The sequence below is a fragment of the Chiloscyllium punctatum genome, chromosome 7 (assembly GCF_047496795.1).
Source record: "Chiloscyllium punctatum isolate Juve2018m chromosome 7, sChiPun1.3, whole genome shotgun sequence".
NCBI lineage: Eukaryota > Metazoa > Chordata > Chondrichthyes > Orectolobiformes > Hemiscylliidae > Chiloscyllium > Chiloscyllium punctatum.
The window spans coordinates 71,766,976-71,792,952 of NC_092745.1; the positions used below are offsets into that span (position 1 = coordinate 71,766,976).

At 39.5% G+C, this 25,977-nt stretch overlaps 1 protein-coding gene across 8 annotated transcripts in view; it reads right to left on the reverse strand.

Moving 5' to 3' along the window:
- The window catches only part of odr4 (odr-4 GPCR localization factor homolog), a 119,220-nt gene that overhangs the window by 21,545 nt on the left and 71,698 nt on the right, over positions 1-25,977 (reverse strand). For all 8 annotated transcript variants that reach the window (XM_072573963.1, XM_072573964.1, XM_072573966.1 and 5 more), the window contains 4 exons: positions 17,836-17,917; positions 9,557-9,742; positions 5,476-5,502; positions 1,871-1,930 (listed from right to left, as the gene is read on the reverse strand). In XM_072573963.1, coding sequence (XP_072430064.1) covers positions 1,871-1,930; positions 5,476-5,502; positions 9,557-9,742; positions 17,836-17,917 — 355 coding nt within the window. The remainder of the gene's footprint in view (positions 1-1,870; positions 1,931-5,475; positions 5,503-9,556; positions 9,743-17,835; positions 17,918-25,977) is intronic.

Consider the following 25,977-nt stretch of genomic DNA (forward strand, 5'->3'; position numbering starts at 1 on the left):
TTTTGGAGCGATGCTCCTTCATCAGGTGATTGTGGAGGGCTCAATCTTAATGTGCAGAATTTATAGCAAAAATTTACAGTGTGATGTAACTGAAATTATACATTCAAAAATTGATTGTCTGTTAAGCCTTTCATCTGTTAGTTTCACTATCACTGTATTCTAACAGATGAAAGGCTTAACAGACAATCAATCTTTCGAATGTATAATTCCAGTTACATCACACTGTAAATTTTTGCTACAAATTCTGCGCGTTAGGATTGAGCCCTCCACTACCACCTGATGAAGGAGCGTCGCACCAAAAGCTAGTGTGCTTCCAATTAAACCGGTTGGACTATAACCTGGTGTTGTGTGATTTTTAACTTAGTACACCCCAGTCCAACACCGGCATCTCCAAATCATTATTGCATACTGTTTGAGATTTGTGCGCATATTGTATTTCCTACATTGCAACAGTACATACACTTCAAAAGGTATTTAATTGGTTGTCAAGTACATTGCATTATTTGTTAGTTGTGCAAAGCACTATATAAATGCAAGCCTTTTGTCTGCTTACCGCCTGGCATTAGATGTTGGGAGGACTCCCGTCACGGTCTCCGTCCACTCCACCCATTAACAGCTCATATAGAATTTCCCTTCTGCTGCAGTAAATTCTCCAGCACAGCACCTGAGAATATTACTGCCACTCTTCACCAGCTTCAGCAATTTCACATTATAGACACTTTCTACATGGCTGCAGCCATTGTGTATCTCCTATTAAGAAGTACCGGCTGCCTTTAAATAGTATCCACCACACCTGGTATCAGGCATCCATTTCTTGCATACAGGCAATGATCAGGACAGATGTCATTGTCTGCATGCAAAATCAAGCAAAAGAACACATAGTAACAGACACAAGTTAATCTTGGGCCATAATTCACACATCCGTTCACTCAAATTTGAAACAAAGATGGTTAGTATGTTAATGTAAATTGTTTTACCCATATTTGGTCATGACGGGGATATGACTGTAGGCCTTTCTTTTGGGCTAGGTGATTAAAAGACACAAGCAATCAGATCCTTGAAATAGAAAGCTTCTTGAGCCTTCCAAATCATGACACCATCAAGTCCTGTTACTGAACAGATTCAACTTAGAACATCAGGATGAACATGCTCCGTATATGCTCGTGTAAAAGTCAATGTTTTTAGACTATCTTTAAGGTTAAATTTATGGGATCAACTATCACATGGTTACTACTTTTGAGGGGCTTAAATTCATGCTACAGATCAAAATACCTTAACATTAGCAGAAGCCCAAATGATCTCTAAACAAATAAAGAAGAAAAACAAGAGTTTCAGTAATATAACTGTATTTCACAAGTGGAAATGATCTCAGCTGAGCTGCACACAAAGGGAGGCTGTCACCTGATTCTGACCTTAATGCATCTTAAAGTTTTGCACCAAACTGGTGTGAATTGGAAATCAAAACACATTATAGCATGAAAAAACAATTTTCTCATCATAACATTTATGTACAGGATAACACCTTGACTCACAAATGTTGAAGAACGAGGGTCGACCTTGACCTAGATATATGGAAAGTTCCAGACCTTTTGGCCAAAACTAGGGGGTTGACCTTTACATGAAATTGACTTTTACTCCAGTATATACGGTAGTTCTGTCCTTCTGTAAGGCTAATACTTCAAAAAGTGAAAATGCACACAATACTTTAGCTCGGGGAAGATAGAATCTCTCTGATTTTTAAGCCCACCTTTGATGATTTCGTTTGAATGCCTTGTGAAATGGTATTTTTAGAAGACTGGAAGATAAACTTAAATAAAGCAAATGCTCTAGCAAAAACTTGTGTTAGCAACAGCAGCTATTTGTAACTTACCCTTGTACTTAAACCCTTCTGAGGCGTATTGACCTCCTGCTCTCTTTGACAGATCTTTATCTTTAAACATTGAAAAGAGAACTCTGATTAGTCAAAACTAACTTTATTCCCAATACAACCAAGTATCAAATCTCTTAACTGTACTTTACTATCATCCATGAATACCAGGGGAGTATTGAATGCACAGGATATTCTTTAAAGCATAAAACTGTAACAGAAAAAGTGAGTCACTCTAATGAACAAAACAACACTGTATTAGGTCCAAGGAGGAATCTTAAAGCTGCAGAGAAAGTTGTAAGCCTAAGGACTAGGAGCATTTTGTTTCATAGTCGATATAGGTCAATGAAGACTGAACCAGATTTTGAAGACTGTAGAGAGATGATGCTAATTGAAAAATTTAAAAATAGTAAGCCTTTGGGAATGAGATCCAATCTAGAAGACCATAAAGCTTCTAAGATAAAGGAGGCAACTGCAGTAGCAAATGACTAAGTTGTCTCACATGCTGTTTAGTAATATGTTCCACAGAGTAACTAGAGAGATAACAGAGCTATTAAGAGTGAAAGTGGATCAGGAAAAGAAACACATCTTCCTTGGAATGGTAATCCTATAGGTTAAGGTTGATTCAGGAGAACAACCTATTACCTTTGTTATATTAAAAAACATGCGAAAGGTGAGTGTTGAAAATTAAAATGCAAAACTACAATATTTGTAAGGTTTCCAAATGCTCCTCCAGAAAATACTGCCTCAGTAGCTAAACAGGTTTTCCAGTATTTTGAGGCAGAGTGCATGAAACTATGAAATATCTTGTTTAAAGGCGACATAATTTCATTCTTGTCTGCTTCGATAGGAATTATTATTCTTAAGAGACACAGGACCATCAAAATTATTGATGCTGGCAGTTAATGCAACCTCTCTCCAGAAAATTTCCCTAAATAATAACATATTGATATGGGATAGTGACAGAAATTGCATGCCTGATCTTTTTTATTCTAAGTAGTAGAAAAGAGAAATAAAATGCTTAAAGTGTTTGCTAACATTAGGGAAGGAAGCAATGCCATTTTAAATAGGAGCTGACTGTGAAGAATACAAACGCAGATGTGCAATGTGCAAACATACAAAGCATGGTATGATTAGTGAACTACAAGTACAAATAGCCATATGCAAAAATGTAGACTTAAAATGTTTAAGGCTGGACACTTACTATATGAGGATATAAGTGTTCAGAAAAGATTGAATAGAATAAAAGGGTATAGGGTTCAAGGTAATAGGACTGATTAGGGAAGACACGCATGTTTGAAAGAGAGAATGTCCATCAGGATAAGACAACATTGGTTAGAGCTGAGAAGCAAAATAATAATAACCACACAACTGGGGTATCCAGTAAGCTCCAAATACGGATAGATTGAGGAATATATCAGCAGTAAATTAGAGATATTCACGAAATCTAGATTATTAATATTGGGGCGACTTTAGTTCCACACTATCAATTGGGTTAATGCTACATAAAGGAGAGAGAGGAATTTCAAAATGCACTTGATATCAAATAGAGTTATGGCTGACAATCCATATAATACAAATCAATTACAGTAGGTCATAAATAATCTAGTGGTACACTGGGATTATCCCTACTTCTGAGCCAGTTAGAGGTGGAACTGTCTTCCTTACAGTATAAGAAATTGAAGTGAAGGTTTGATTGAACATTATGAGATTATGACATGCTTAGCTGAGGTAAATCATGAAAAACTGTTCCTATTATTTGATAGTATAAAATCTAGGATTCATACAGTTAAAGTTTGGGGGAATAGAAGCTGAGAGGAATGTGAGGAAAAATTATGAAGTAGTGAGTTGTAATGACTTAGAATCTGTTACCCAGATGGTGAAATTGGAGGCAACAGCAATTTCAAAGGAAAAGTTAATGTACACACGAGAGAAATAAACAGTTCCATGAGGATAGACTGTGGGACTGACTGGAATGCTCTACACTGAACCAACAAACTTAACTAACTGTACAGATTATTTCTATGCCATTTTTGTTCCATGACTTTTAAGAAAATAGATTATCATTTTTAAATTATGAGAAAGGGACAAGGGGATGCATTAACATGGATTGCTTTCACACTAGTGAAGTTGAATTTGATGTCTATGGTCTCAATCTGTGAATCATTCTTATTATTCATTTGTGGGAAGCAGGTGCAGCTGGCTGGGTTAGAACATATTGTCCACCCCTAACTGCCGTTTGAACTACTGAGGATCATGTAATGTAAATACATTGGCAGTGCTAAATAGAGGGAGTTTAGGATTTTTACGCAGTATTAGGAAGCGCAGGCAATACAGTCCCAAGTCAGGATGGAGGTGCATTTGCAGATAGTGATGCTCTCATTCTCTGATGCCTTTGTCTTTCTCGTAATAGAGACTTTGTGCTTGGAAGGTGCTGCCAAAGGAGCCTTGGTGAGTTGCTGAGTGCATCTTGAAGATGGTACACACTGCTGCCATTCTGGAGGAAGTAAATGTTGAAGGTGGTGGATGAGGAGCCAGTAAAGCAGGCTAGCTACTTTGGCATGGATGGTGGTGGAGTTACACCCATCGAGACAAATGGAGGGTATTTCATCAACTTCTGACTTGTGCCTTGCAGATGGTGGGCAGGCACTGGGCAGTTGAGTTATTGTCTGCATAATTCTCAGGCCTTGACCTGTTCTTGAAGCCACAGTATTTATGCGGATGGTCCAGGTCAATATCTGGTCAATGGTAACTCCCAGGATTTGACAGTAGGTGGTTCAACAATGGGAATGCTATTTAATGTCAAGAAGAAATTATTTTATTCTCTTCTGTTGGAGATAGTCCCTACCTGACACTGTGTGGTGCAAATGTTTCCTGCTAGTATTAGGCCAAGCCTAAATGTTGTCCAGGGTTGTTGCATTTGGACAGAAATCGGTTCAGTATTTGAGGGATCACAATTGGTGAATATTGTGCAAAACGTTCATTGCTGGTCTTATGATGGAGGGAAGATCTGTGGCAAGGAAGCTGAAGATAGTGGGCTGAGGACATTAACCTAAGGAATGCCAGTAAAGATCATCTGTAACTACCTGCAATATTGAAAAAGGGTCTGTTCAAATGGAGTAAAGCTGTAAAACCTGAGTGATATGGTTCATTTCTGAACAGAATTAACTCAGGTTTAAAGACATGAATGAAATTTATATCCAAGTTATAAACATCAAACCAAACTTTCAAAACCCCACTATCCTTAAACTCTGACATTGATCACCTTAAAATAATTTAAGTAAAATTTCCAAAATCTGCAACTTATAATAGACTGTTTCACACAATAGCGATATTATATCATGTAAAGTTATACAACCCTGTTAAGTGTAGTTTTTAAAATTATATTTGAGGACACAGTTATCAAATTACATGAAAGTAACTTGCACTGTTTCAGGACACTACATTTTTTACCTTCAGTATGACATCTTAATTTTTACCATCTGAAAACTGTCACCATTGCCTAGAAATCCATAGAAAATTTATTTTATATGTATAATATTTCTCACTCTTCACATTGACTAATGAAAGACTCATGATTCCCATTTGTTGATTCTGTTAAATTTTACCTTGGAGTCCTTCGGTCCCCAACTCTTCTGCAGTTGTTGCATCCAAGCACAAAACAAAATGAAAAAAAGTTGAGCGAATAGTAAATAGAAGCATATTCTGTATTCACATACAGCTACAAATTAAAATGAATATTTATTAAATATACAACATGGAACTTTCAACTTTAATGAAGGTATCTTGGATTCACTGCCTAAATTGTCTCCCCATAATGAGACATGTAACATTGCATTTTATACCCTTGCTGAACTTGGAAGTTCTGATTAAAGTTTCTAGAAACAACAGAACATATTGGTTTGGAGGTTGTTGAACATTTGTAAAAGGTTAATAGAAAGACTTGTCCTTATTGAAATTTAACTTCAAGATCCTACTTTAATAGCTTGAAGTGGGGAGAATCTTTATTTCCATTATAAATATTCTTGTAAGGTAATATAAGGTAAAGTCACTCTAGTCTTACCAGACTATAGGTTTACACTCTGATCAGAGAGAGATCTGGTAATGGTTTAACCTCAGGGTCACCACGCAATAGGAGGGGCTGAGGAGAAGAGTCATTCATGGTAATCTCAGCTGGTATGAGAATTGAACACTTGCTGTCGGTGTCAGTCTGCAGCATAAACCAGCCAACTGATCTAAGTGACCCCCAGCGTATCCTTGTTTTTTGTAGTCAACACTGGAAAAGACCACAGGACCATTAAAAATATGAACAGGACTAGGCTCTTCAATAGAATCACGGCTGATCTGACATTCCTCACAAGCATTTTCTTGCCTTTTCCCCATAACCTTTTTGGGTCCCTTACTGATAAGGCCATAAGAAATAGGAGTGAAAACAACAAATGTTGGAGATCACAGTAGATCAGGTAGCATCCATGGAGACACAACAAGCTAATGTTTCAAGTCTAGCTGACACCTCATAAGAGCTGAAGAGAAACGTGAATGGGGCAGCATCCAAGCTATTAGATGGTTGGCTGGGGGGGGATACGTGGTGGGAGGGTGAGAAGAGAGAAAACATGTTGATAGTTCAGATTAACTGATTGGAACGTAGGAATGGCAGAACGATAGTGTGTCTAACTGCCAGACTTGAAAGAGGTTGAAGGAGATCTTGTTGTAAACTCTAAGCAAACAGACAAGACAGCCAGACGACGTTAATTAGATTGACTCCAATAGGGACTGATTTTCTTATGAAAAGAGATTTGAGCTGATGGGCCCTGTATTCATTGGAGGTTAGAAGAATGAGTAGACATCAGCCTGAAACGTATAAAATTCTTAGGGTTTCTTGATAAGGTAGGTGCTGAGAGATTATTGCCTTTTTTGGGACAGTCTGGGATCAGAGGGCATAAGCTCTGATTAAGAGGTTGCCCAGTTAAACAGAGGTGAGGAGGATTTTTGCATTCTCAGAAAGTAGCGAATCTGTGGAATTCTTTACCACAGATGATCGTTGAAAATTCTTAATACGCTGACAGGTTCTTAATCAATAAGGGAAGGATTACAAGGATAAGACAATAAATTGAAGATTATTAGATCAGCTATGATCACACTGAATGGTAGAGCTGACTCAAAGGGCCAAATGGCCTACTTCTGCTCATTTATCTCATCGTGTCCAATTGATAGTCAACATGGAAGAGTCCTGCTTCACCAGCTGAGGCAGGAGTGGCACCAGTAAGTAGCAGAGGTTTCCATATTCCTGTCTGAGCTGATGCCATGAGGCTTGTTGGGGTCCAAATTCCATGTTAATGGCATTTGGGCAACTTCCTGATTAAATACTTGAAGAAACTCTAACCATCTGTTTTCATATTACTAGCTAGTTTTTTCCTCAAACTTTTTCTCCCTCTTTTTTTTGCTGGTTCTCAAAACCTTAGCGATCTTCTGACATTATTGTTTGCAGATTTGTGGCGTTTCTTTCAATCAGATACAATTGTTACCTTCCTCATTAAGTCACAGGTGATGCATCCTTCTCAAAGAAAATGTGTTTCTCACTGGATTAAATGTTTCTTTGAAGTTAGTAAATATCTACTCAAAGATCTGCCATTGCTACTATTCCACTTTTTAATCTAATCTAGTGTCCCAGGTTACTTTAGCTGACTTTGGCGTACACACGAATCTGAGACATGCATTCCTCCCCTTCAAACTGTACGTAAATTTTTATCATGTTATAATTGCTGTCACCTAGAAGTTTGTTTAACATGAGACTGTTGGTTAATCCCAGTTTACTGTTTATTATTAGATTTAGAATAGCTTGCCCCCTGATTAGCTCTAGAATGTATTGCTTTAAAAATATTGTCTCAATAACATTTTCCAATCTGATTTGATAGTCAACGTGCAGATTGAAGTCACCCACAATTAACTTGGCATATTTCGTACATATCCTATCTATCTGTTCTTGAATGCTCTGCCCTGGAACTATTGTTAGGGGTCATACAAACTACTCCCACAAGTAGTACTATTTACTGTTATTATTTTTTACATCTATGCAAACTGATCCTATATTTTCTCTCATGGACAGTTAATGGGCTCTTGAAGCTGAAAAGCCACTCGGCATTTTGGAGCCATGAGCTAGAATTGTAGGTATTTTCTGAGTTGTGTCCTTTTAATGACCTTAGAACAATCGTTACTGGGCAATCCCTAATCTATATATGAAGATATTTCAGCAAATAGGAAGCTAAGACTCAACAATGAGAATCACCAAGACATAGAATAACTTATACTTTTCATACAGATCATATAATTCAATCCAGAGAAAATAATCACAAACAGAAAATTACAGGAGATCAGACTCCTCCCAATCCCAAACACCATGTGGAAAGAAAGTCACACCTAATTGATAAATCTGTCTTTGAGCCATAACTTCTGTCACTTGGAGGAGCTGCCAGCCGATCTGATCAGCTAGAATCTTCACAGTTCTCCAAAGCCCAAGAGCTCAATAGTGGGCAATGTTGGGATTGAAGGAGGCCCAATAGATCCTGGAGTGATGTAATTCGAAGATATTAGGCAGGACGTGTTGCCAGTCTTAAGGAGAGGGGTGGGTTGGAGAGGTCCTATGAGCAGGTATGAAGGGAGGGCAAGGAATACATTCACAGAGGGTACTGCCAAAAGGCACCACCAAAATAAAGACTGCTAAACATACTGGCCAATCAGTCCATTTAACCTGGTCTAAGAACTAAAGTTGCCAATTAACCATTCCTACTGCATCTTATTCCAATGATGGTCAAACAAATGAGCACCCTCCTTTCATACTGTATAAACTGCTGTCCATTTTTTCATGTCTGTTTCTTACATCTTAGTTTTGATGATGCAAGATGAAAAACTTTTACTTCTTGTCCTCTTTTAAAAATATTTTTTAAGTTCTGTAATACCAAGCAATTATTAAATCGAAAATACTGTTCATCATCATCACTATCACTTGTAATAGCAATTTCCTCTCAGTTTAACAAGCTGTACTTGCCTGAAACTATGGTCTTGAATAATACACACAAGGAGTCAGTGGACCATTTAGAATACAACAGAACTGCTTCATACCTGTTAATGTTATTGTAGTGCTGATGAGTGTTCAAACCTGACTGAGCTATTACTATAAAAATCCATGGCAATTTCTCCCAGATTTTCACCTGACATTTTCTTGGCTCTTTCTTACCTTAGCTATGCTGACCTGGAGAAACTGATCAAGGATAAGATATCTGCAACAGTCTTTAAATATTAATCGTGACACAAAAAGGCATAGTTGCAATTTCCTAACTTATCCACAGAAAGGTGAATACCAACCAATCAGTGCAGCTCTTATTAGCAGATTTTTTTTTTAAATGTCAAGATTTATAACAGGCAACTATGTCTGCAAACTTCTTATCCTTTAATTAATTTTCTAATGGTCAATCAAATATTATAGCAAGACTCCACTATTGGTAATTAAGCTATTCAATCAACTTAAAAAACTAGGCTTAAGTGAAGTTCTAATGCAGGAAAATCTTTTAATACAAACACATCCAACAATGCAAATGAAAACAAATATATTGTTAGTACCATAACAAATCTCCAATTTTAAAGGAACGGCTTGTTATATATTTGCATGGGAAAAAAAGATAAATGACTCACCTAACATGATTTCTTCTGCCCTATCCAACTGTGCTGGGTGTAGTTCATAATCCAACAATTCCTTATAACGTTCTTCCAGCTCTTTACTTCCCTCATCTGAAAAACCATAATCGCAAAAAGCAACACCGGATGGCAACACTGAGGCAAATACCCTGTGTGGAGCTTTGAGGATTCCAGAATCACCACCTGACAAAAAACAGAACAGGAAATTAATTTTTAGATGAGACAATTATGTTGCGCTTTTACAGCATACAATATTTAACTGATAAAGCAAAGCATATAATTCTAATGGGTGCTGAACAATGCTTGCCCAGCCAGCATTCAAATTTCTCTTTTCCATATTACAAAATCACAAACAGATGTAGGTATATTGAGGAAGGGAAATGGTGAGGGGTGTAGGAGATGGTACAGACAGAATGGCAGGGAGATAAACTGATTGTATTCTTTGTATCTGCAGAAACAAACAATCAGCTTGAACAAACACAACTTCAGAGAACGTAGAGTGGTGAGACGAGGTGAGGTGAGATGAGATGAGACAAGAGATAAGACCTTGCTACTTTTTGGAATATGTGGAAAAAAATTTTTGTCTCAAAGATTGTTCAGAATTCAAGCAATTTACTGTCTATGTGACCTACAATGTATAAATATCTGATGAATTCTCTTAGAGTTTCCTTTGAGTGCTACCTCAGAATCGTCTGTGGTGGAGTCTCTCAATGGCGGCTCAACAAATGATTACTGTTCCTCAAATTATTTCATAAAATAATCTACCGCACCAACTGGTGTCATGAACAGGATACTCAGAAAGGCTTTGTAAAGTGGTGAGTAGATTTTACATACAATCTGTAGTTCGCGCTGTAAGGTTGGAAACAATCCAGTTGAGGAGTAAAAGAATCTGAAAAAGCATTTGTGGCAAGAGGAAAGCTCATGGATACCACACCAAATCTGTGCTGGATAATCCGGGCTGGGGTGAGGGGAATGAGAAACAAAATCTGCGCTAGTCAAGCTGTGCTGGGGTTGGGTCAGTTCTGAGCAGGACTAAGTGCACTAGGACAAAAAACAGAACAGGCCAGGGGAAATTCGGGGAAGCTGCAAAGGTGAGGGATCTTTACGTATACAAGATAAAAGTGCCTTGTAGATTTGAAAACTGACCACACACTTGGTGGAAAGAACACTTGGTGGAAAGAAAGAGGAAAAGTTATGACTTTGACTGGTGAGCAGAGGGCTCCATCATGCTTACAACAACTTCCTACTGGTCCCTCTTCCCTGTGAGAATATTCTGCAACCTCTCTAAGATATCCTTAATCTTGGCACCAAGGAGGCAACACACCATTCTGATGTCTCACTGTTGGCAGCAGAAACATCTGTCTGTGCCTCTGATTAGAGAGTCCCCTACCACAATCGATCGCTTGGACCTGACGGAATACTCGTTACATTGGAGCCAGTCTCAGTACCCAAAACCTAGATGTCGGTACTACATTCCCCTGAGAGTCCATCACCTGCTACATTTTCCAAAACAGCATACTTGTTTGAAATGGGGATAGCCACAGGAGACTCCTGCATTTCCTGCCTACCCCTCCTACCTTTCCTGGAGGTAACCCTGACTGTAGTTGCGGTTTTTCTCCTTTCCTGAAACTGCCATCCATCACACCGCTGTAAATTCCTCATTACTCTAACTGCTGCGCCAACTGATCCGTGCAATCTGATAGGATTCTCAATCAAACACTCTTTCTGGAAACATACTCATCAGTAACATGGGAACACTCCTGCATCTCCCTTATCTAACAGGAAAAGCACATCACTCTACTAAAGGCCATTGTTGCACCTTATCCATCTACAGACCCAGAAAATACCACGATCCTAATGCTGTAAAAACACTGCTCCAGGAAAGCTTAGTACTTACGTTGTCAATTTTTAAAGTTTAATCAAGAGACAGATTTCAATAAAAACAAATCGCTCGACTCATTATTGCAGATTTACAAAATAAAACAATAAGATTACACTTTAAAAACTTACCACCTGGCTGCTCCCCTGCACAGGTTTCTCCAAGGTCAGCTGTAAAATTTCACTGTGTTTTTTATTTTTCTTAGACTAATTCCAATGTCCAGAGGTGCTTGAAACCAAACAGCAGAGGCAGTCAGCCGTGCTGGTTTACTTCTCTGTCTGTTTCACTCATTTCACTTCCCACTTGGTACTTGTTCCCTCTCTCTTCTTCCTTTTCAAAGTTAATTGAATTGAATTTATTGTCACGTGTGCCAAGGCACAGTGAAAAGCTTCGTCTTGTCAACAATACAGGCAGATCACAGAGTTAAGTAGCGTAGATAAGTAAATAATAGGTAAACAGCAGCAAAAACAAAAACACAGGCACAGGCAAATGTTAAGGGTTTGTGAATTCATTTGGTTTCTAACTTCAGTAGAGTAGAAATGGTTTCAAAACCGGCTGGTGCGTGTGTTCAGGCTTCTGTATCTTCTCCCGATGATGGACGTTGTAGAAAAGCATTGCCAGGGTGGGATGGATCTTTGAGAATGCTGGCGGCCTTTCTTTGACAGCGGGCCTGGTAGATGGATTATACAGTTGGGAGGTTGGCCTTTGATTGTCCAGGCTGAGTTCACCACTCTCAGTAACTATCTTCGATCTTGAATGGTAAAGTTGCCATACCAGATTGTGAAACATCCAGACAGAATGCTCTCAATGGCGCACCAATAAACATTGGCAAGGGTATTTGCTGTCATGCCAAATTTCCTCGGCTGCCTGAGGAGTAAGAAACATCATTCGGCCTTTATTACCAGTGCGTCCACATGAAGAGTCCAAGAAAGCTTGTTGTGGATGACCACTCCCAGGAGCCTGACACTCTCCACTCGTTCCACCTCTGTGCTGTTAATGTGTAGGGGGGCATGAATAACATCCCACCGAAACTCAATAATGAGTTCCTTGGTTTTGCCAGCATTGAAAGCTAGATTGTTCTCAGTGCACCATTTTTCCAGGTCTTCCATTTCCCATATGTATTCTGTTTCGTCGCATCTGAGATTCGACCGACTATGGTGGTGTCACCAGCGAACTTGTAAATGGCATTAGTCTGATATTTGGCGACAAAGTCATGGGTGTACAGTGAGTACAGTAGGGACTGAGTACCCATCCCTGGGGGGCTCCAGTGTTGAGTGTTAGTGAGGATGAAATATTGCCCCAAATCTTCACTGATTGTGGCCTGTGGGTCAGGAAATTAAGGATCCAGTTGCAGAGAGTAGGGCTTAGTCTGGGAGCACTAAGTTTAGTAATCAGACTCAAGACGGTAATAGTTTTGAAGGCTGAACTGTAGTTAATGAGTAGGATCCTTATATAGCTGCTGTTGTTTTGATCCTTTTTTTCCCCCAAAGTTCCAAAACAATGAAACAACTTATAAAACAGTAATTACTGCTCCTAGAATTCAAGGAAATCAACTCCAACACTGAAAATATCTCAAAAAAAGGAGCAGCTCTTATAGCCACAAATTTTCCCTGTCCTTCATCTTGGATTACCCAGAATCCTGTTCGAATTTTATAGCTATGATGAGATCCCACCTTATTCTTCCAAACTCTAGTGAATGTTGACCTAACTGATCCAGTTTTTCTTTATATATCAGTCCGTCATCCAAAGAATCAGTCTGGTAGATCTTCGATACACTTACTCGATTGCCAGAACATCTTTCCTCCAATAATGAGAACAGGACTGCACATAATAGTCCAAATCGGGTCTCAACAAGCCTTGTACAATTGCAGTAAGTCATCTCCGTTCAGGTACATGATTTCCCTCATTATAAAGGCCAACATACCACTCGATTTCTTCGCCACCTACTGCATCTGTGTTCTTAATTTCAGCAAACAGAGTCTCGCTGTACCACCCTCTTTTCCAATCGATCATTCGGATAATGACCTGTCTTCTTATCTTTGGTAACTAAAGTGGATAACCTCTCAATTATCCCCATTATACTTCATCTGCCATGCATGTGTCCACTCACTCAATTTGTCCAAATCACAGTGAAGCATCTCTGCATTCTCCACATGGTTCAATCTCCCATCCAGCTCTGCAAACTTGAGATATTAAATTAATGATTTAGACCAAGGAATTAAATGCATGTGGTGAATAGATAGGGTCCAAGCACTGACCCCTGTGGTACCCCAATAGTCACTGCCTACCACTCAGGAAAAAAAACATTTATTTGTGCCAACCAATTCTCCATGCATGTTAGTAGTCTACCCCCAATCCCTAGCAGTCTAATCTTACATGCTCATGTCTTTTGAGGGACCTTATCAAAAGCCTTCTGAAAGTCTAAGTAAACCATATCCACTGGCTCTTCCTTGTCAAATGTACTATTACACCCTTGAAAAATTCCAGTAATTGGTCAAATATGATTTCCTTCTTGAGACGCCATGTCACTGATCCTCTCACGGCTCTGCTATTAAATTGTCTATAATAGACTGTAGCATTTCCCCTTCTACTGATGTCAGGCTAACTGATCTATAATTCCTGCTTTCTTTCAATCTCTTTTTTAAAATAGTGGGGTTACATTAGCTATCCCTCAATCTATGAGGATTGTTTCAGAGTCAAGGTACCAGTTATAATGGAACGTTGAAATAATTAGAAACGTTGGTAGATTATCACATGTTTACACACAATTATTGAGAGAGTATTAATTGAATGAAACAATGAGTAAAAATATGAAAATGATTATTATAATCAAAGATTTAGTGGAAGCTGCTATTAAAGGTAGCAGTAATGTAAGTCTAAACTCACCAGATGGTGGCAGACTTCAGTGAATTGGGGAGATATAGTAGCTAAGGAGGCAGTGACAACTAGTTCGAGTTATTATGGGCCTAAGAAGGAAATACAGCAAAGTTGCACAGAAACATTGGTTAGCCAGAAGAAGCAAGTACAAATAGACTTCACAGGGCCTCTTCTACCCAGTAAGGATCAATTGCATGGTCTAGTCATCATTGATTAAGTTCCTACAAAGGATATACAGAACATATTTCACTCTTAAGTAACAAATTCCAGCCTTAATTGTATTGACCTGATAAGATTCTTCTACTTGATGGGAGAATTTGTGGACTGGGGCTCAAACTTACAAACATACCCAAGGATCCAGATCTTCTCCCGTGTCTTGGTAACAATTCAAATTCTAATTGTCATATACCTGACCTGCCACATTTGCTGTAGAAAGCAGGCACACAAGAAGTGGAAAGTTAGATTTAGCAATTGAGGTAATAAGGTTATGGAATATTTGCCTGGAATACAGTTGGTCTAACCATCCTTTATAACTCTAAGCTGGATATCTGACCAATATCAATGGTGGCGGAGAGTAAATGATTGGTCAACTTTTGGCCAAGAGACCGAAAGAAAGGACTGTTCTCAGACAATTTGGGCATGACATGATTTAACTTGTAAATCCACATGAAGTTCCAGCTGGGATTAGAATGAGTGAGAGAGTTTGAGTTAACCCCATAGACAAGTATCTTATAAATCATTTAAGATTCGTTTTTTATTTATTCTTATTCAAAAAAGTAGTCAGTTTAAAAAGAAAATTATTTAAGCTGCACAAATGCAAAAGATGATTCAGCAGTCAGATAGTTTCTGTGAAAATGCAACATGGCTGAATCAGGATTAACCCTGAGGCCTTATTTGGAAATGGAAAGTGAAAATGACCCCATACCACAACATTACAACAATATCCAGAAGCTGCACAGAAATAAGCTTTGTCCCAGAAAAAGGAATTTCTGAATATGGCCAATATAATTGCAAGATAATGGTGAAAGCCAATAGTGTACTAAGACAGTCTGAACCTGAGTAGATAGCAGCAGCTGCAGGACTGTAGGTTAAACAGTGATCTCAAGACTTGAAGCGAAGTAAAACAGCCAACCAGTCATCATACACAAGCCTTACAGTGCAGTCCAAAGGAGTAGAATCACCACAAGGACTGACAAACCTAGAAACTGGGAAATGTAGCTTTGAGCAAATTTTCAGCATTTGGTGAAAACACGGAAAATCTCATCAGGCCATGGATTATGGGGTCACCAGACATAACGTTTACAATGATATTATTGTATAAGTTAAACACAGCCAATACTATGGACAAGGATCTCAAACATTACAAGAAAGTTGAGTGGCAGCAAAACAATAACTTCTGTGCATGCCACCTTTTAAATGTAATAAAACACTCCAAGTTGCTGGATAAAAGCCTTGCATGATAAAATCTGATGTCAAGCAAAATAAGGCGAGAGTAGGGCAGTTGGTAAGAATTTGGTCTAAGAAGGAGATGTTAAGGAGTTTCTTAAAGAAGGAAAGATGGAGAAGTCAAAACGTTTTAGGGGAGGTGAAGGGAATTCCAGTGCTTAGGGCCTTAGCAACTCAAGGCACAGCCATCAATGACAAAGATCACAATGAATGATTAAATATGGACTATTCTCATGCTCTTCATGATTCTCAATCCTTTTCAATATTAACTTTTCTTCATAACTAAACACTTCTTTTCAATTATAAAATTTGCATAGAATTACATAAATGACTTCATCTTTTACAAATAAAGTCCTTCTCAGTGCTGTAACTTGTAAAATCTCTGAACAGACTGTTGATCTTTCACTATTATCCACCAGGACTTCAGCTACAAGTTACTTCTAAATTTCTATCAAACCATATTGGAAATACAGGATTTTGTTTCCATTACTTCTCACAATTTAGAAACATACTTCACTTCATCTACTTTATATAGAATCATAGTAAGGCCACAGCACAGGAGGTGATTCAAGCAACTGTATCTGTACCAGAATTGTTTTAAAATACTCCCACACTTGTATTGTTTTTTTCCAGTAGCTCCGCAATTTTGATCTCTTCAGTTATTGGATTCATTTTTGAAAATCACAATTATAATTTCAATCATGCAAATCAGCCAGATTCAAGTAATTATCTTTTTACTAACTTGCCACTACTTACATCAGATGACCTGTTTTAATTGGCCTGATACAATTACACCTTCAGCGCCACAGTATTCTGATTTTTATTTCAGGATAGCCTAATGCTTATCCCCTTATATAATGGTTACAAATGACCTACTGAAAGCTTCAAAAGGAAAACAATGCATATGTTGGAAATGCAAAATAAAAAAAAGGAATATCGAAATGATCAACTAGTCAGGTGGCGTCTGCAGAGAGAGAAACAATGTTAACATTTCAGATTTATGATATCCTTTAGCAGAACAACTCTTGCAGAAGATTATCAACCTGAAACTTTGGTTTAGATTCTCTCTGCAGATACTGCCAGCTTGTTGAGAACTCATAGCATTTCCTCTCCTTTGTGTGAAGAATTTCATATAGTTAAAGCTTTTGTTTTTGTCTGAGTTAAAGCAGGCAATCTCTCCCAGGAGAAATACACAACACTTATTTGAACTCAGAGAGCAGAGAAACAGCTTTGCAACATCCAAATGTACATTTAGTCCATTTGAATAGCACAACTCACAGTGTTGATATACTTTTCACTGTCAGTCTTCTCTTTTGGGATACTAGTTTGTAACATCATTTAGAGCTGGATGCAAATGATACATGTCATAAATATACTGCCCAAGGCTTACTCATTACTGAGGGTCACTGATCAATCATCAGTGGTACCCTGGAATACTGTAACAGTATGCCCTAGATTTATGATAAATATCTATATCTGAAGGTTGACTCAGTTTCAACCTTTCAACTATTAAGCATGTTATCTTGCAGGTAATTTAAAATAAAAAGAGATCTTATCTACACTATCCCCCTGTGGATGGAAACAAGTTAGTTAATCAATAAACAACTGACAAGCATAAGTTTCAGGCAGACAGCAGGAAGTCGTACATTAAAAGAAATGATTTCCTCATAATATCAAGGCCATTCAGTGGGTTAAGCAAACATTAATGCAATAGTGAAATCTCAGCTGTTTGAACATCAAAATATTAATATTCCTAAGTATTATTCTGGTCATAGACCATTAAAAAATTGAGGTTAACGCTAATAATACTTCATTAAAGAATACAGGGAGAAGTCAACAGGATATCTGAAACTAAAGCAGAAGTTGCTGGAGATACTAAGTAGATCTGGCAGCATCTGTGGAGAGAAAACAGAATTAATGTTTCAAGTTTGGTGAGTTGCCATAAAACATTAACTGTTTGCTCCCACAGATGATGCCAGACCTGCTGAGTTTCTCCAGCAGTTTCTGTTCTTGTCTTGGATCTCCAGCATCTATAGTTTTTTTCTTTCACTTCAATGAGATATATGTTACATACCAACATTTTTGTTCAGAATTTGATCCTCAAATACCATTTCACAGCGGATATACACAGTGTTCAGCACATCTCTTTTTAGAGCCTAGAAAAAGGAGTTGATTAACTGTTACATCTGAGTTGACATTATAGTACACACTATATACTTTCAGCAAAATAACAGCATTCTTAATACAAGTTTATCTGTTATCCCTTGCTTACAAACAGATATTGCAATTTGAAATCAAATGACTCTTATAGTACATTTATATCAATGTCATTTTTCTGAAGGCATCAATTCTAAAGGATTAGGGATAAAACCACATGCAGTTAACTGGAAATATGTTTTAGAAATGAGGAAATAAAAGATATAACAACTCTTGAAGTTGAAGTAGGTCTTGAATTTTATTTTACGATTACATATAGATGAATGCTTTGTTTGTGTTAACAACCGAAAATAACAGGGAATGACACTTCATTAACCTCTGAAATTATCCAAATTTTGGCAGAGGAATAAATATTGAATTGTGCACTAAATTATGCCTTGCTAGTTTTTTATGTGCTGATTAATAATCCTATTTACTTGCTGTATAACAGAACAGCACTGTCACTTCAATGATATATTATGTAATCACTTGCAGACCATAAACTGTTCACAGTTCTGAAGAAGGGTCACCAAATCAGAAATGCTAATTCTGCTTTCTCTCCACAGATATTGTCAGACTTGCTGAGTTTTTCTAGCAATACCTGTTTTGTAATTTTCCACAGTTGGACAAAAATGGAGTTGAATCTCGATAAATGTGAGGTTCTACATTTTGATAGGCAAGTCAGGGCGGACTTATACACTTAATGGTAGGGTCCTGGGGAGTGTTGCTGAGCAAAGAGACTTGAGTGCAGGTTCATAATTCCTTGAAAATGGAGTCTCAGGTAGACAGGTTTGTGAAGAAAGCATTTGGTATGCTTGCCTTTATTGGTCAGTGCATTGACTTTGAGTTGGGAGGTCATATTGCGGCTGTACAGGAGATTGGTTAGGCCACACTTTTGGAATACGGGTTGTGTAACCCCGCATTACAGAAAAATTGTGCTTTCGGAACAGCCCTTAAAGTGTTGGCGAAGTAATCGTGTTACAGCCAACACATGTTTTAAAAGTTTGTGCTTCAGAAACAGTGCCCCCAATTCATCAATCGCATTACAGTGAATTTGCATTAATGAAACACACGTTATAGCAGAACGTCCGGTACTGTATTTAATTCTGGTTTCCTTGCTCAATAGTTTTTGCCCAATACTTACTCCTGGAATACTGAAGGAAGTTACTGAATATCAAGGACAGGTGGTTAGATACTGTGTTGATGAAGATGGCCGTTTTCTGGCATTTCTGTGGGATGGATTTTATTTACCACTTCTTTAAAAAATAGATACTTTTATAGAAAAATAGATTTTTTAAAATATTACAACAAATACAAAACAATACAATTCAAAACAATACAAATAAAGAACACAAAAAAAGGGTAAAAAAAACCAACCCACCCACATGTACAAATGATTATAGGAAAATATATATTTAAAAAAAACCTTAACTATTGAAATAAACAATAACCAACAACAAATGAATGAAATAAACTCAACTCAGCCAAACAAGGCACTCATACGTTCGCAGTTCCTCCTCCTTTGATATTGGACACGTAAAACACAATCATTACGGCTATATAAAAGTTCTTATTAGTGTGGCAGATAAATCCGTGTCCAGACATTCCAAAAAAGGGCTGCAATGTCTTATAAAAATTCTCAGTTTTGTAATGTACCATATTTGTGAGAAAATCCAAGGGAACATGCTCTATAACAACCTTCCACCAACCCAACAGGCTTGGGGCTTTTCGGATACCCAAACTAACAAGATATTCTTTCTTGTGCAGAAAGTGAGGACGTTGAAAAGTTTTTCCTTCTGCGCATCTACAGGGAACACACTGGGCAGGCCAAGAAGAAGAGAGATCGGGTCCTTCTCCACCCTTACACTCAAAATCCCCTTCAATGCAACTGCCACAGTGCTCTGGTATGTTTGAAGCCTACCACAGGATCAGAAACAATGGGTAAGAGTGCCTGTACCAACCTTGCACTTGGGACATGAAGATACCCCTGGTTTAAATTTTGACAAATGGTCCGGAGCCAAGTGGACTCTGTGGAGAATTTTCAACTGTAAAGCATGGGTCCTATTGCAAATTCAGATCTTGCTTGTGTTTTCCCAAATATCTTCCCAAGCCTCTGAAGAAACCTCAACACCTAGCACTCTCTCCCACACCCTGCTGAGTCGATCAAACTCATCTGAGGGGGCACCTCCCTCAATTGATGATATAAAGCACTGAGCCCCTCCATTTTATGCCAGATTTGTAGGGATTAGTTAAAAGTGTAGTCTTTTTTTGAATAAAATCCTTAACTTGAAAAAATGAAAGAGGTCCTTGTTAGATAGCTCGTATTTCTGTGCTAACTGACCAAAGGACACCATTGTTTCTCCCTCAAATAAATCGCCCATGCAGGACACACCTCCTGCTTCCCAATGTTTGAATCCTGAATCTATCATCCCTGGTTGAAAATCCGGCATACTCACTATAGGTGCAAGAGGATGTTTTGCCAATATTGCCTTCCCTCTGCCGAATTGCCCTCCATGTTTTAACAATATTGATAACTATTGGGTTATGGCAATACTCCCTAACTGTCCTAATTTGGTCCAAAAACAGCAAATTAGCAAAGGGCCACCTAGCCTGGGAGGTTTCAATATCTAACTATATTGAAAGAGGGTCGCCACAGGCCTAATCACTCACGAAGGATAAAAGCGAGCTTAGTTGATATGTTTTAATGTCCGGGAGATCCATCCCCCCAATCTGTAAGGCAATTGCAGTTTAGCTAATTTAATGAGGGGCCGCTTATGATGCCAAATAAAGGAGCTGAACCAGCCGTTCAGTCTCCTGAAATTTTGCTTATTGAAAATCAGGGAAGCATCCATATAGGGTACAAGCAATGGGAGAGAATATTCATCTTAATAAGCGTTATCCGAGACCGGAAGCGCCTCCCATCTTTGAAGGTCGTGTTTGATTCTGTCAAATAATTGAACAAAATTAGCTTTGAACAACCGATCCAGAACTGGAGTAGTGAATATGCCCAAATACACAAAACCCCGCTGTGACCACTAAATGGAAATCAACATTCGCCTTCAAGACTTAGCACCTTCATAAGACCACCCACAGGTATAGCCTCTGATTTTGCAAGATTAATCTTGTATCCCGAAAAGGCGGCAAATGCACTGATGCATTGTTTCGGGTGAGGCACTGAAACTGCTGGATTTGATAAAAAAAAAAGGACATCGTCCGCGTACAACGAAATCTTACGTAATATCTTGACCCCACTTCTGGAGCTGATATTTGGGATCCCTACGAATGGACTCTGCCAATGGTTCAATCACTAATGTAAAAAGCAGTGACGAAAGGGGACAGCCTTGCCAGCTGCCCCTAAAAAATGTTAAAATTGCTTGATAGCACCCCATTGGTGATGACTGTAGTGAGAGGGTTTTTATAGAGAACCTTTACCCATCTTCTGAAGACTTCGCCCAAGCCAAACCGGTTCAGCTGCATTTAGAATGCTGTGTACAGTTCTGGTCGCCACATTACTAAAAGGATGTGGACGCTTTGGAGAGGGTGCAGAGAAGGTTTACTAGAATGTTGCCTGGTATGGAAGGTGCTAGCTATGAAGAGAGGTTGAGTAGGTTAGGTTTATTTTCACTAGAAAAAAGGAGATTGGGGGGGGGACCTGATTGAGGTTTACAAAATCAAGGGTATAGACAGAGTGGATAGAGACAAGCTTTTACCCAGGGTGAAGGATTCAATAACGAGAGGTCATGCTTTCAAAGTGAGAGGTGGAAGGTTTAAGGGGGATACATGCGGCAAGTACTTTACACAGAGGGTGGTGGGCGTTTGGAATGTGTTGCCAGCAGAGGTGGTAGAGGCAGGCATGGTAGATTCATTTAAGATGCGTTTGGACAGATGTAGAGTAGGTTGGGAACAGAGGGATACAAATGCTTAGGAATTGACCGACAGGTTTAGACAGTACATTCAGATCAGTTCAGGCTTGGAGGGCCGAAAGGCTGTAAATTTTCTTTGTTCTTTGTATTAAAGAAAAGTATGGCCACACAACTCAGTCAAATGCCTTCTCTGCATCTAGAGAAATCACCAATCCCTGTGTTGACTGCTGTTGACATGCTTGAATTACATGAAGCAGCCTCCTAACATTATTGGAGGATCTGCAGCCCTTTATGAAGCCCGCCTAGTCCTCTTTAATAGAAGATAACACAGTCTTCAGCCTTAACACAAGAGGCTTACTTTGTGGACGCTTTGGAGAGGGTGCAGAGAAATCCTAGAGAGGATTTTAAAATCCACATTAAAGAGTCAAATGGGCCTGTACAAAGCACAGTCCTCCGAGACCTTCCTTTTTTAAGAATAAGTGAAACATTGGCCCCTCTCAGGAGATGGTGAGACACAATCATGACTGTATGAGTCATTAAACATATTGAGCATCAGGCCTGACAATACAGTAGCATCTCGACTTACGAACTTAATCTGCTCCGGGACCCAGTTTGCAAACCGAAAAGTTCGCGAACTGCATCAATTTTTCCCATTGTTCGGATAGCTACGTAAGAATGCTTGGACGTAGCAATGAACGATGTTCACAGCGTGCGCGCGCACCAAAGATGAACTGAATGAGATCACACAGGGCCTGAGAGCTTTTGCGTTCAAAGCGCGCGTAGCAAAGCAGAACAATGAAACCACATGGTCGCACACGGGCTTTTTGCGTTCGTACCTTGAATTTCGTACGTACGTTGAAGCAAAATTTTATGTATAATCCTGTTCGTAAACCAATTTGTTAGTGAACGGAGTCGTTTGTATGTTGAGGCGCTACTGTATGTTTATAATTTCCTTATAGAATTTGCTTGGAAGTCCATCAGGATTGGGCACCTTCCACTCTGAAGCTGCTTCCCAGCCTCCTGCACCTCTTGCTCTGATATGAGGGCATTGAGAAAAGACTCTTGTTCGGAGGTCACACCCGGCAGCTCCAGATCCTTGAAAAAGGACTCAATTTTGGCCTGCCCCTCCTCACAGCCCTTAGGTTGGTATAATTTAAGAGTAAAATCTCTGGAATGCCACATTGATCTTATTGGAGTCACAGGTTAGGTTCCTAGACCCTTCCCTAATCGCCATAATGGCTTGAGGGGCACTCCTTTTCCTGGTGAGACATGCTAAGTATTTGCCTGGCCAGTCACCATGCGCATATAACCTTTGCTTTGCAAAAGTAAGCTCCTTCTTTGGTGTCTGCATGAGCATGGAATTCAATACAGACCGCAGCTCCATAATCCTGTGTACCTTGACCAATGAGGGCCTGTCAAAGTAAGCCTTCTCAGCTGCCTTCAACCATGCTTCGAGAAGACGTTGCTGCTCACCCTTTTGCTGATTCCTACTGGCAGAGTAGGAAATAAATCACCCTTGTTAGTTTTCCAAAGGACGGACGGGCTATTAACCGAGCCCGAGTTAGTGTCTAGGAATGCCCAAAATTGCCGAGGGAAGTACTTCACAACCCTATTATCCTTGTGGATAAAGGGATCCATTCACCAGTGCCTCGGCCCCACTGTAATGTCCTTAATGTTAACCAACAGGTAAGCTGGAGCATGATTGGAGTTGGTAATATTAACAATCGTACAAGATGCCACCAAGTCCAGGGTTGTCACGGGGGTCAGAAAACAATCAACCCTGGTGTAACATCTATGTGGATTGGAAGAAAAACCGTAAAATCCCTGCCTGTATAGTGAAAACGCCTCCAGATGTCCACCAACCCTAACACCACACACAAATCCACTAATTGTTTAGTTTGTATAGAAGGTAATGGGGGGCCTTTGGGCAACCTGTCTACTGTGGGATCCATGAGGCAGTTAAAATCTCTCCCTATAATGATATGCCGGGACTCGAGACTGATCAGTTTAGAGAATGCATCTAGGAGAGATTTGAGGGGATGGGCCGGAGGTCAATAAACATTTAAAACACCATATTCTTTCCTGTTTATCAGGTCTTTGAGAATTACAACACTCTAGTAACTTAAATGGGAGATTCCTCCTAACCAATATAGCCTCTCTACTACTTCTGGTATTAAAAGATGAAAAGTAAACCTAATCAAAGCCATTCTGTAGTTTCAAATGCTCCCTATCATCTAAGTGCGTCCCCTGTAACAAAGCAATACTCACCTTCTCCTTTTTAAGACTCAAAAGTACCTTCTTCCTCTTAATTGGTGAGCGACTCCCCTTGATGTTCCAGGTACACCATTTAATCAAGTCATTAGCCATAACCTTCTGCAGTAACATTTAAATTCCAGACAGGAGGAACTCAGACCACAAATCGCCGAGCCTTAGTGTCCCAAGGTGCATCTAACATAAAAAACTATACAAACTAAAACCACTACATTTAACAAACCTACAAAGCTATCAAAGATTATATATAACAAAAACCAAAAAGCAAACCAACATATAAAACGCCATGGAGCTGAATAGAGGAACTCACTCCCTGCCCAAAGGGGGCAACTACCCATCCTAAAACCCAACTTCCTGACCCACTGCCAAGACTGCAGCCCGGGCATTTAAATACCTGAACCAGGTATAAACTGCCCATGAGTAGGCATCTAGCCATCCCAACCATTTTCCCTCTTCCTAGCTAGAGCTGCACCGTAAACACAAGCAGAAAGGAAAGAAAATACATCACAGAATTGCAAGGTGAATAATGAACATTTTTTTAAAGAAAAAAGGGGCTAAACACCCCACCCATCCTTTGGTATAACTTAACTTTGAAATTGAAAGTACACATCTCAACTGCTGCCAAATATAGTTTAAACCAGATTATTACCACTAAAAAAAAGGAAAAGAAAGCCCCAACCAGACTTCGACTGTTTTTTAAAGATAAAACAAAGACATACCCAAACAATACAACTGTTTGTTCATACTAAATTGTTCAGATTACATTTATTTTGTACACGAAGTCTCTTGCCTTCTCCAACGTGTCAAAGGGATGTACGGATCCATCTAAGGTGATCCAAAGCACCGCTGGATACCTCAGAGAGTACTGGATCCCGAGCTCCCTCAGTCTTCTCTGGATCACCGTCATAGGATTTCCTTTTTTGGATCACTGCTGCTGAGAAATCCTGCAAGAACATAATCTTAGACCCCTCGTAAATTAGGGCCTTCAGATCCTTCTGCTGGAAAAGCGCAGCAGGTCAGGCAGCATCCAAGGAGCAGGAGAATCGACATTTCGGGCATGAGCCCTTCTTCGGGCTCATGCCCGAAACGTCGATTCTCCTGCTCCTTGGATGCTGCCTGACCTGCTGCGCTTTTCCAGCAACACATTTTCAGCTCTGATCTCCAGCATCTGCAGTCCTCACTTTCTCCTTCAGATCCTTCCCCTGGATTCTGGAAGCTTCCATGATTCTCTCCTTATCTCTATAATGATGAAACCGCACCAACAAAGGATGAGGACGTTGACCCAGACCTGACCTCCGTGCTGTGACCCGGTGAGCCCTCTCGATCTTCAAGCCTCTCATTCCAGTCTCCAAGTTAAGGAATTTCGGCAACCTGTCCTCAATAAATTCTGCCAGCCGCTCACCTTCCTTACCCTCTGGCAGACCAATCTGAATATTTTTTCTCCTGCCCCTGTTCTCAAGATCATGCACTTGGTCATGCAAATTATGGACCTACAGCTCCAGGGCTTGGATCCTATCCTTGGAGGAACTGGTATCAGCTTCCACCACTGTGACTCTGTGTTCATCCTCATCCGTCCTTTTTTCCCAGGTCTCCCAGCTGCTGTTAGAGATCAGGGCCAACGTCGCCTCTATCTGCTTCCAACATCTTGCGAGATTTCGCGAGCTCCTTCACCAGGGCCTGGTAAGCAATTGAGTCCGAGGATCCCGAAGGCTGGGCCGCAGGCCTGGCCTCGAATGCTCCTTCTTACTTCTTGGGTATCCCCAGACAGCAAAAATCCAGATAAGTTGACTTTCAACAATTTCCTAGGACTCCTAAGCCTTTCCAGAGTCCCAGGATATTGCGATGGTCTGGGTTGGCAGGTTAGAAGTTTGTCCTGTTTGTGCTGC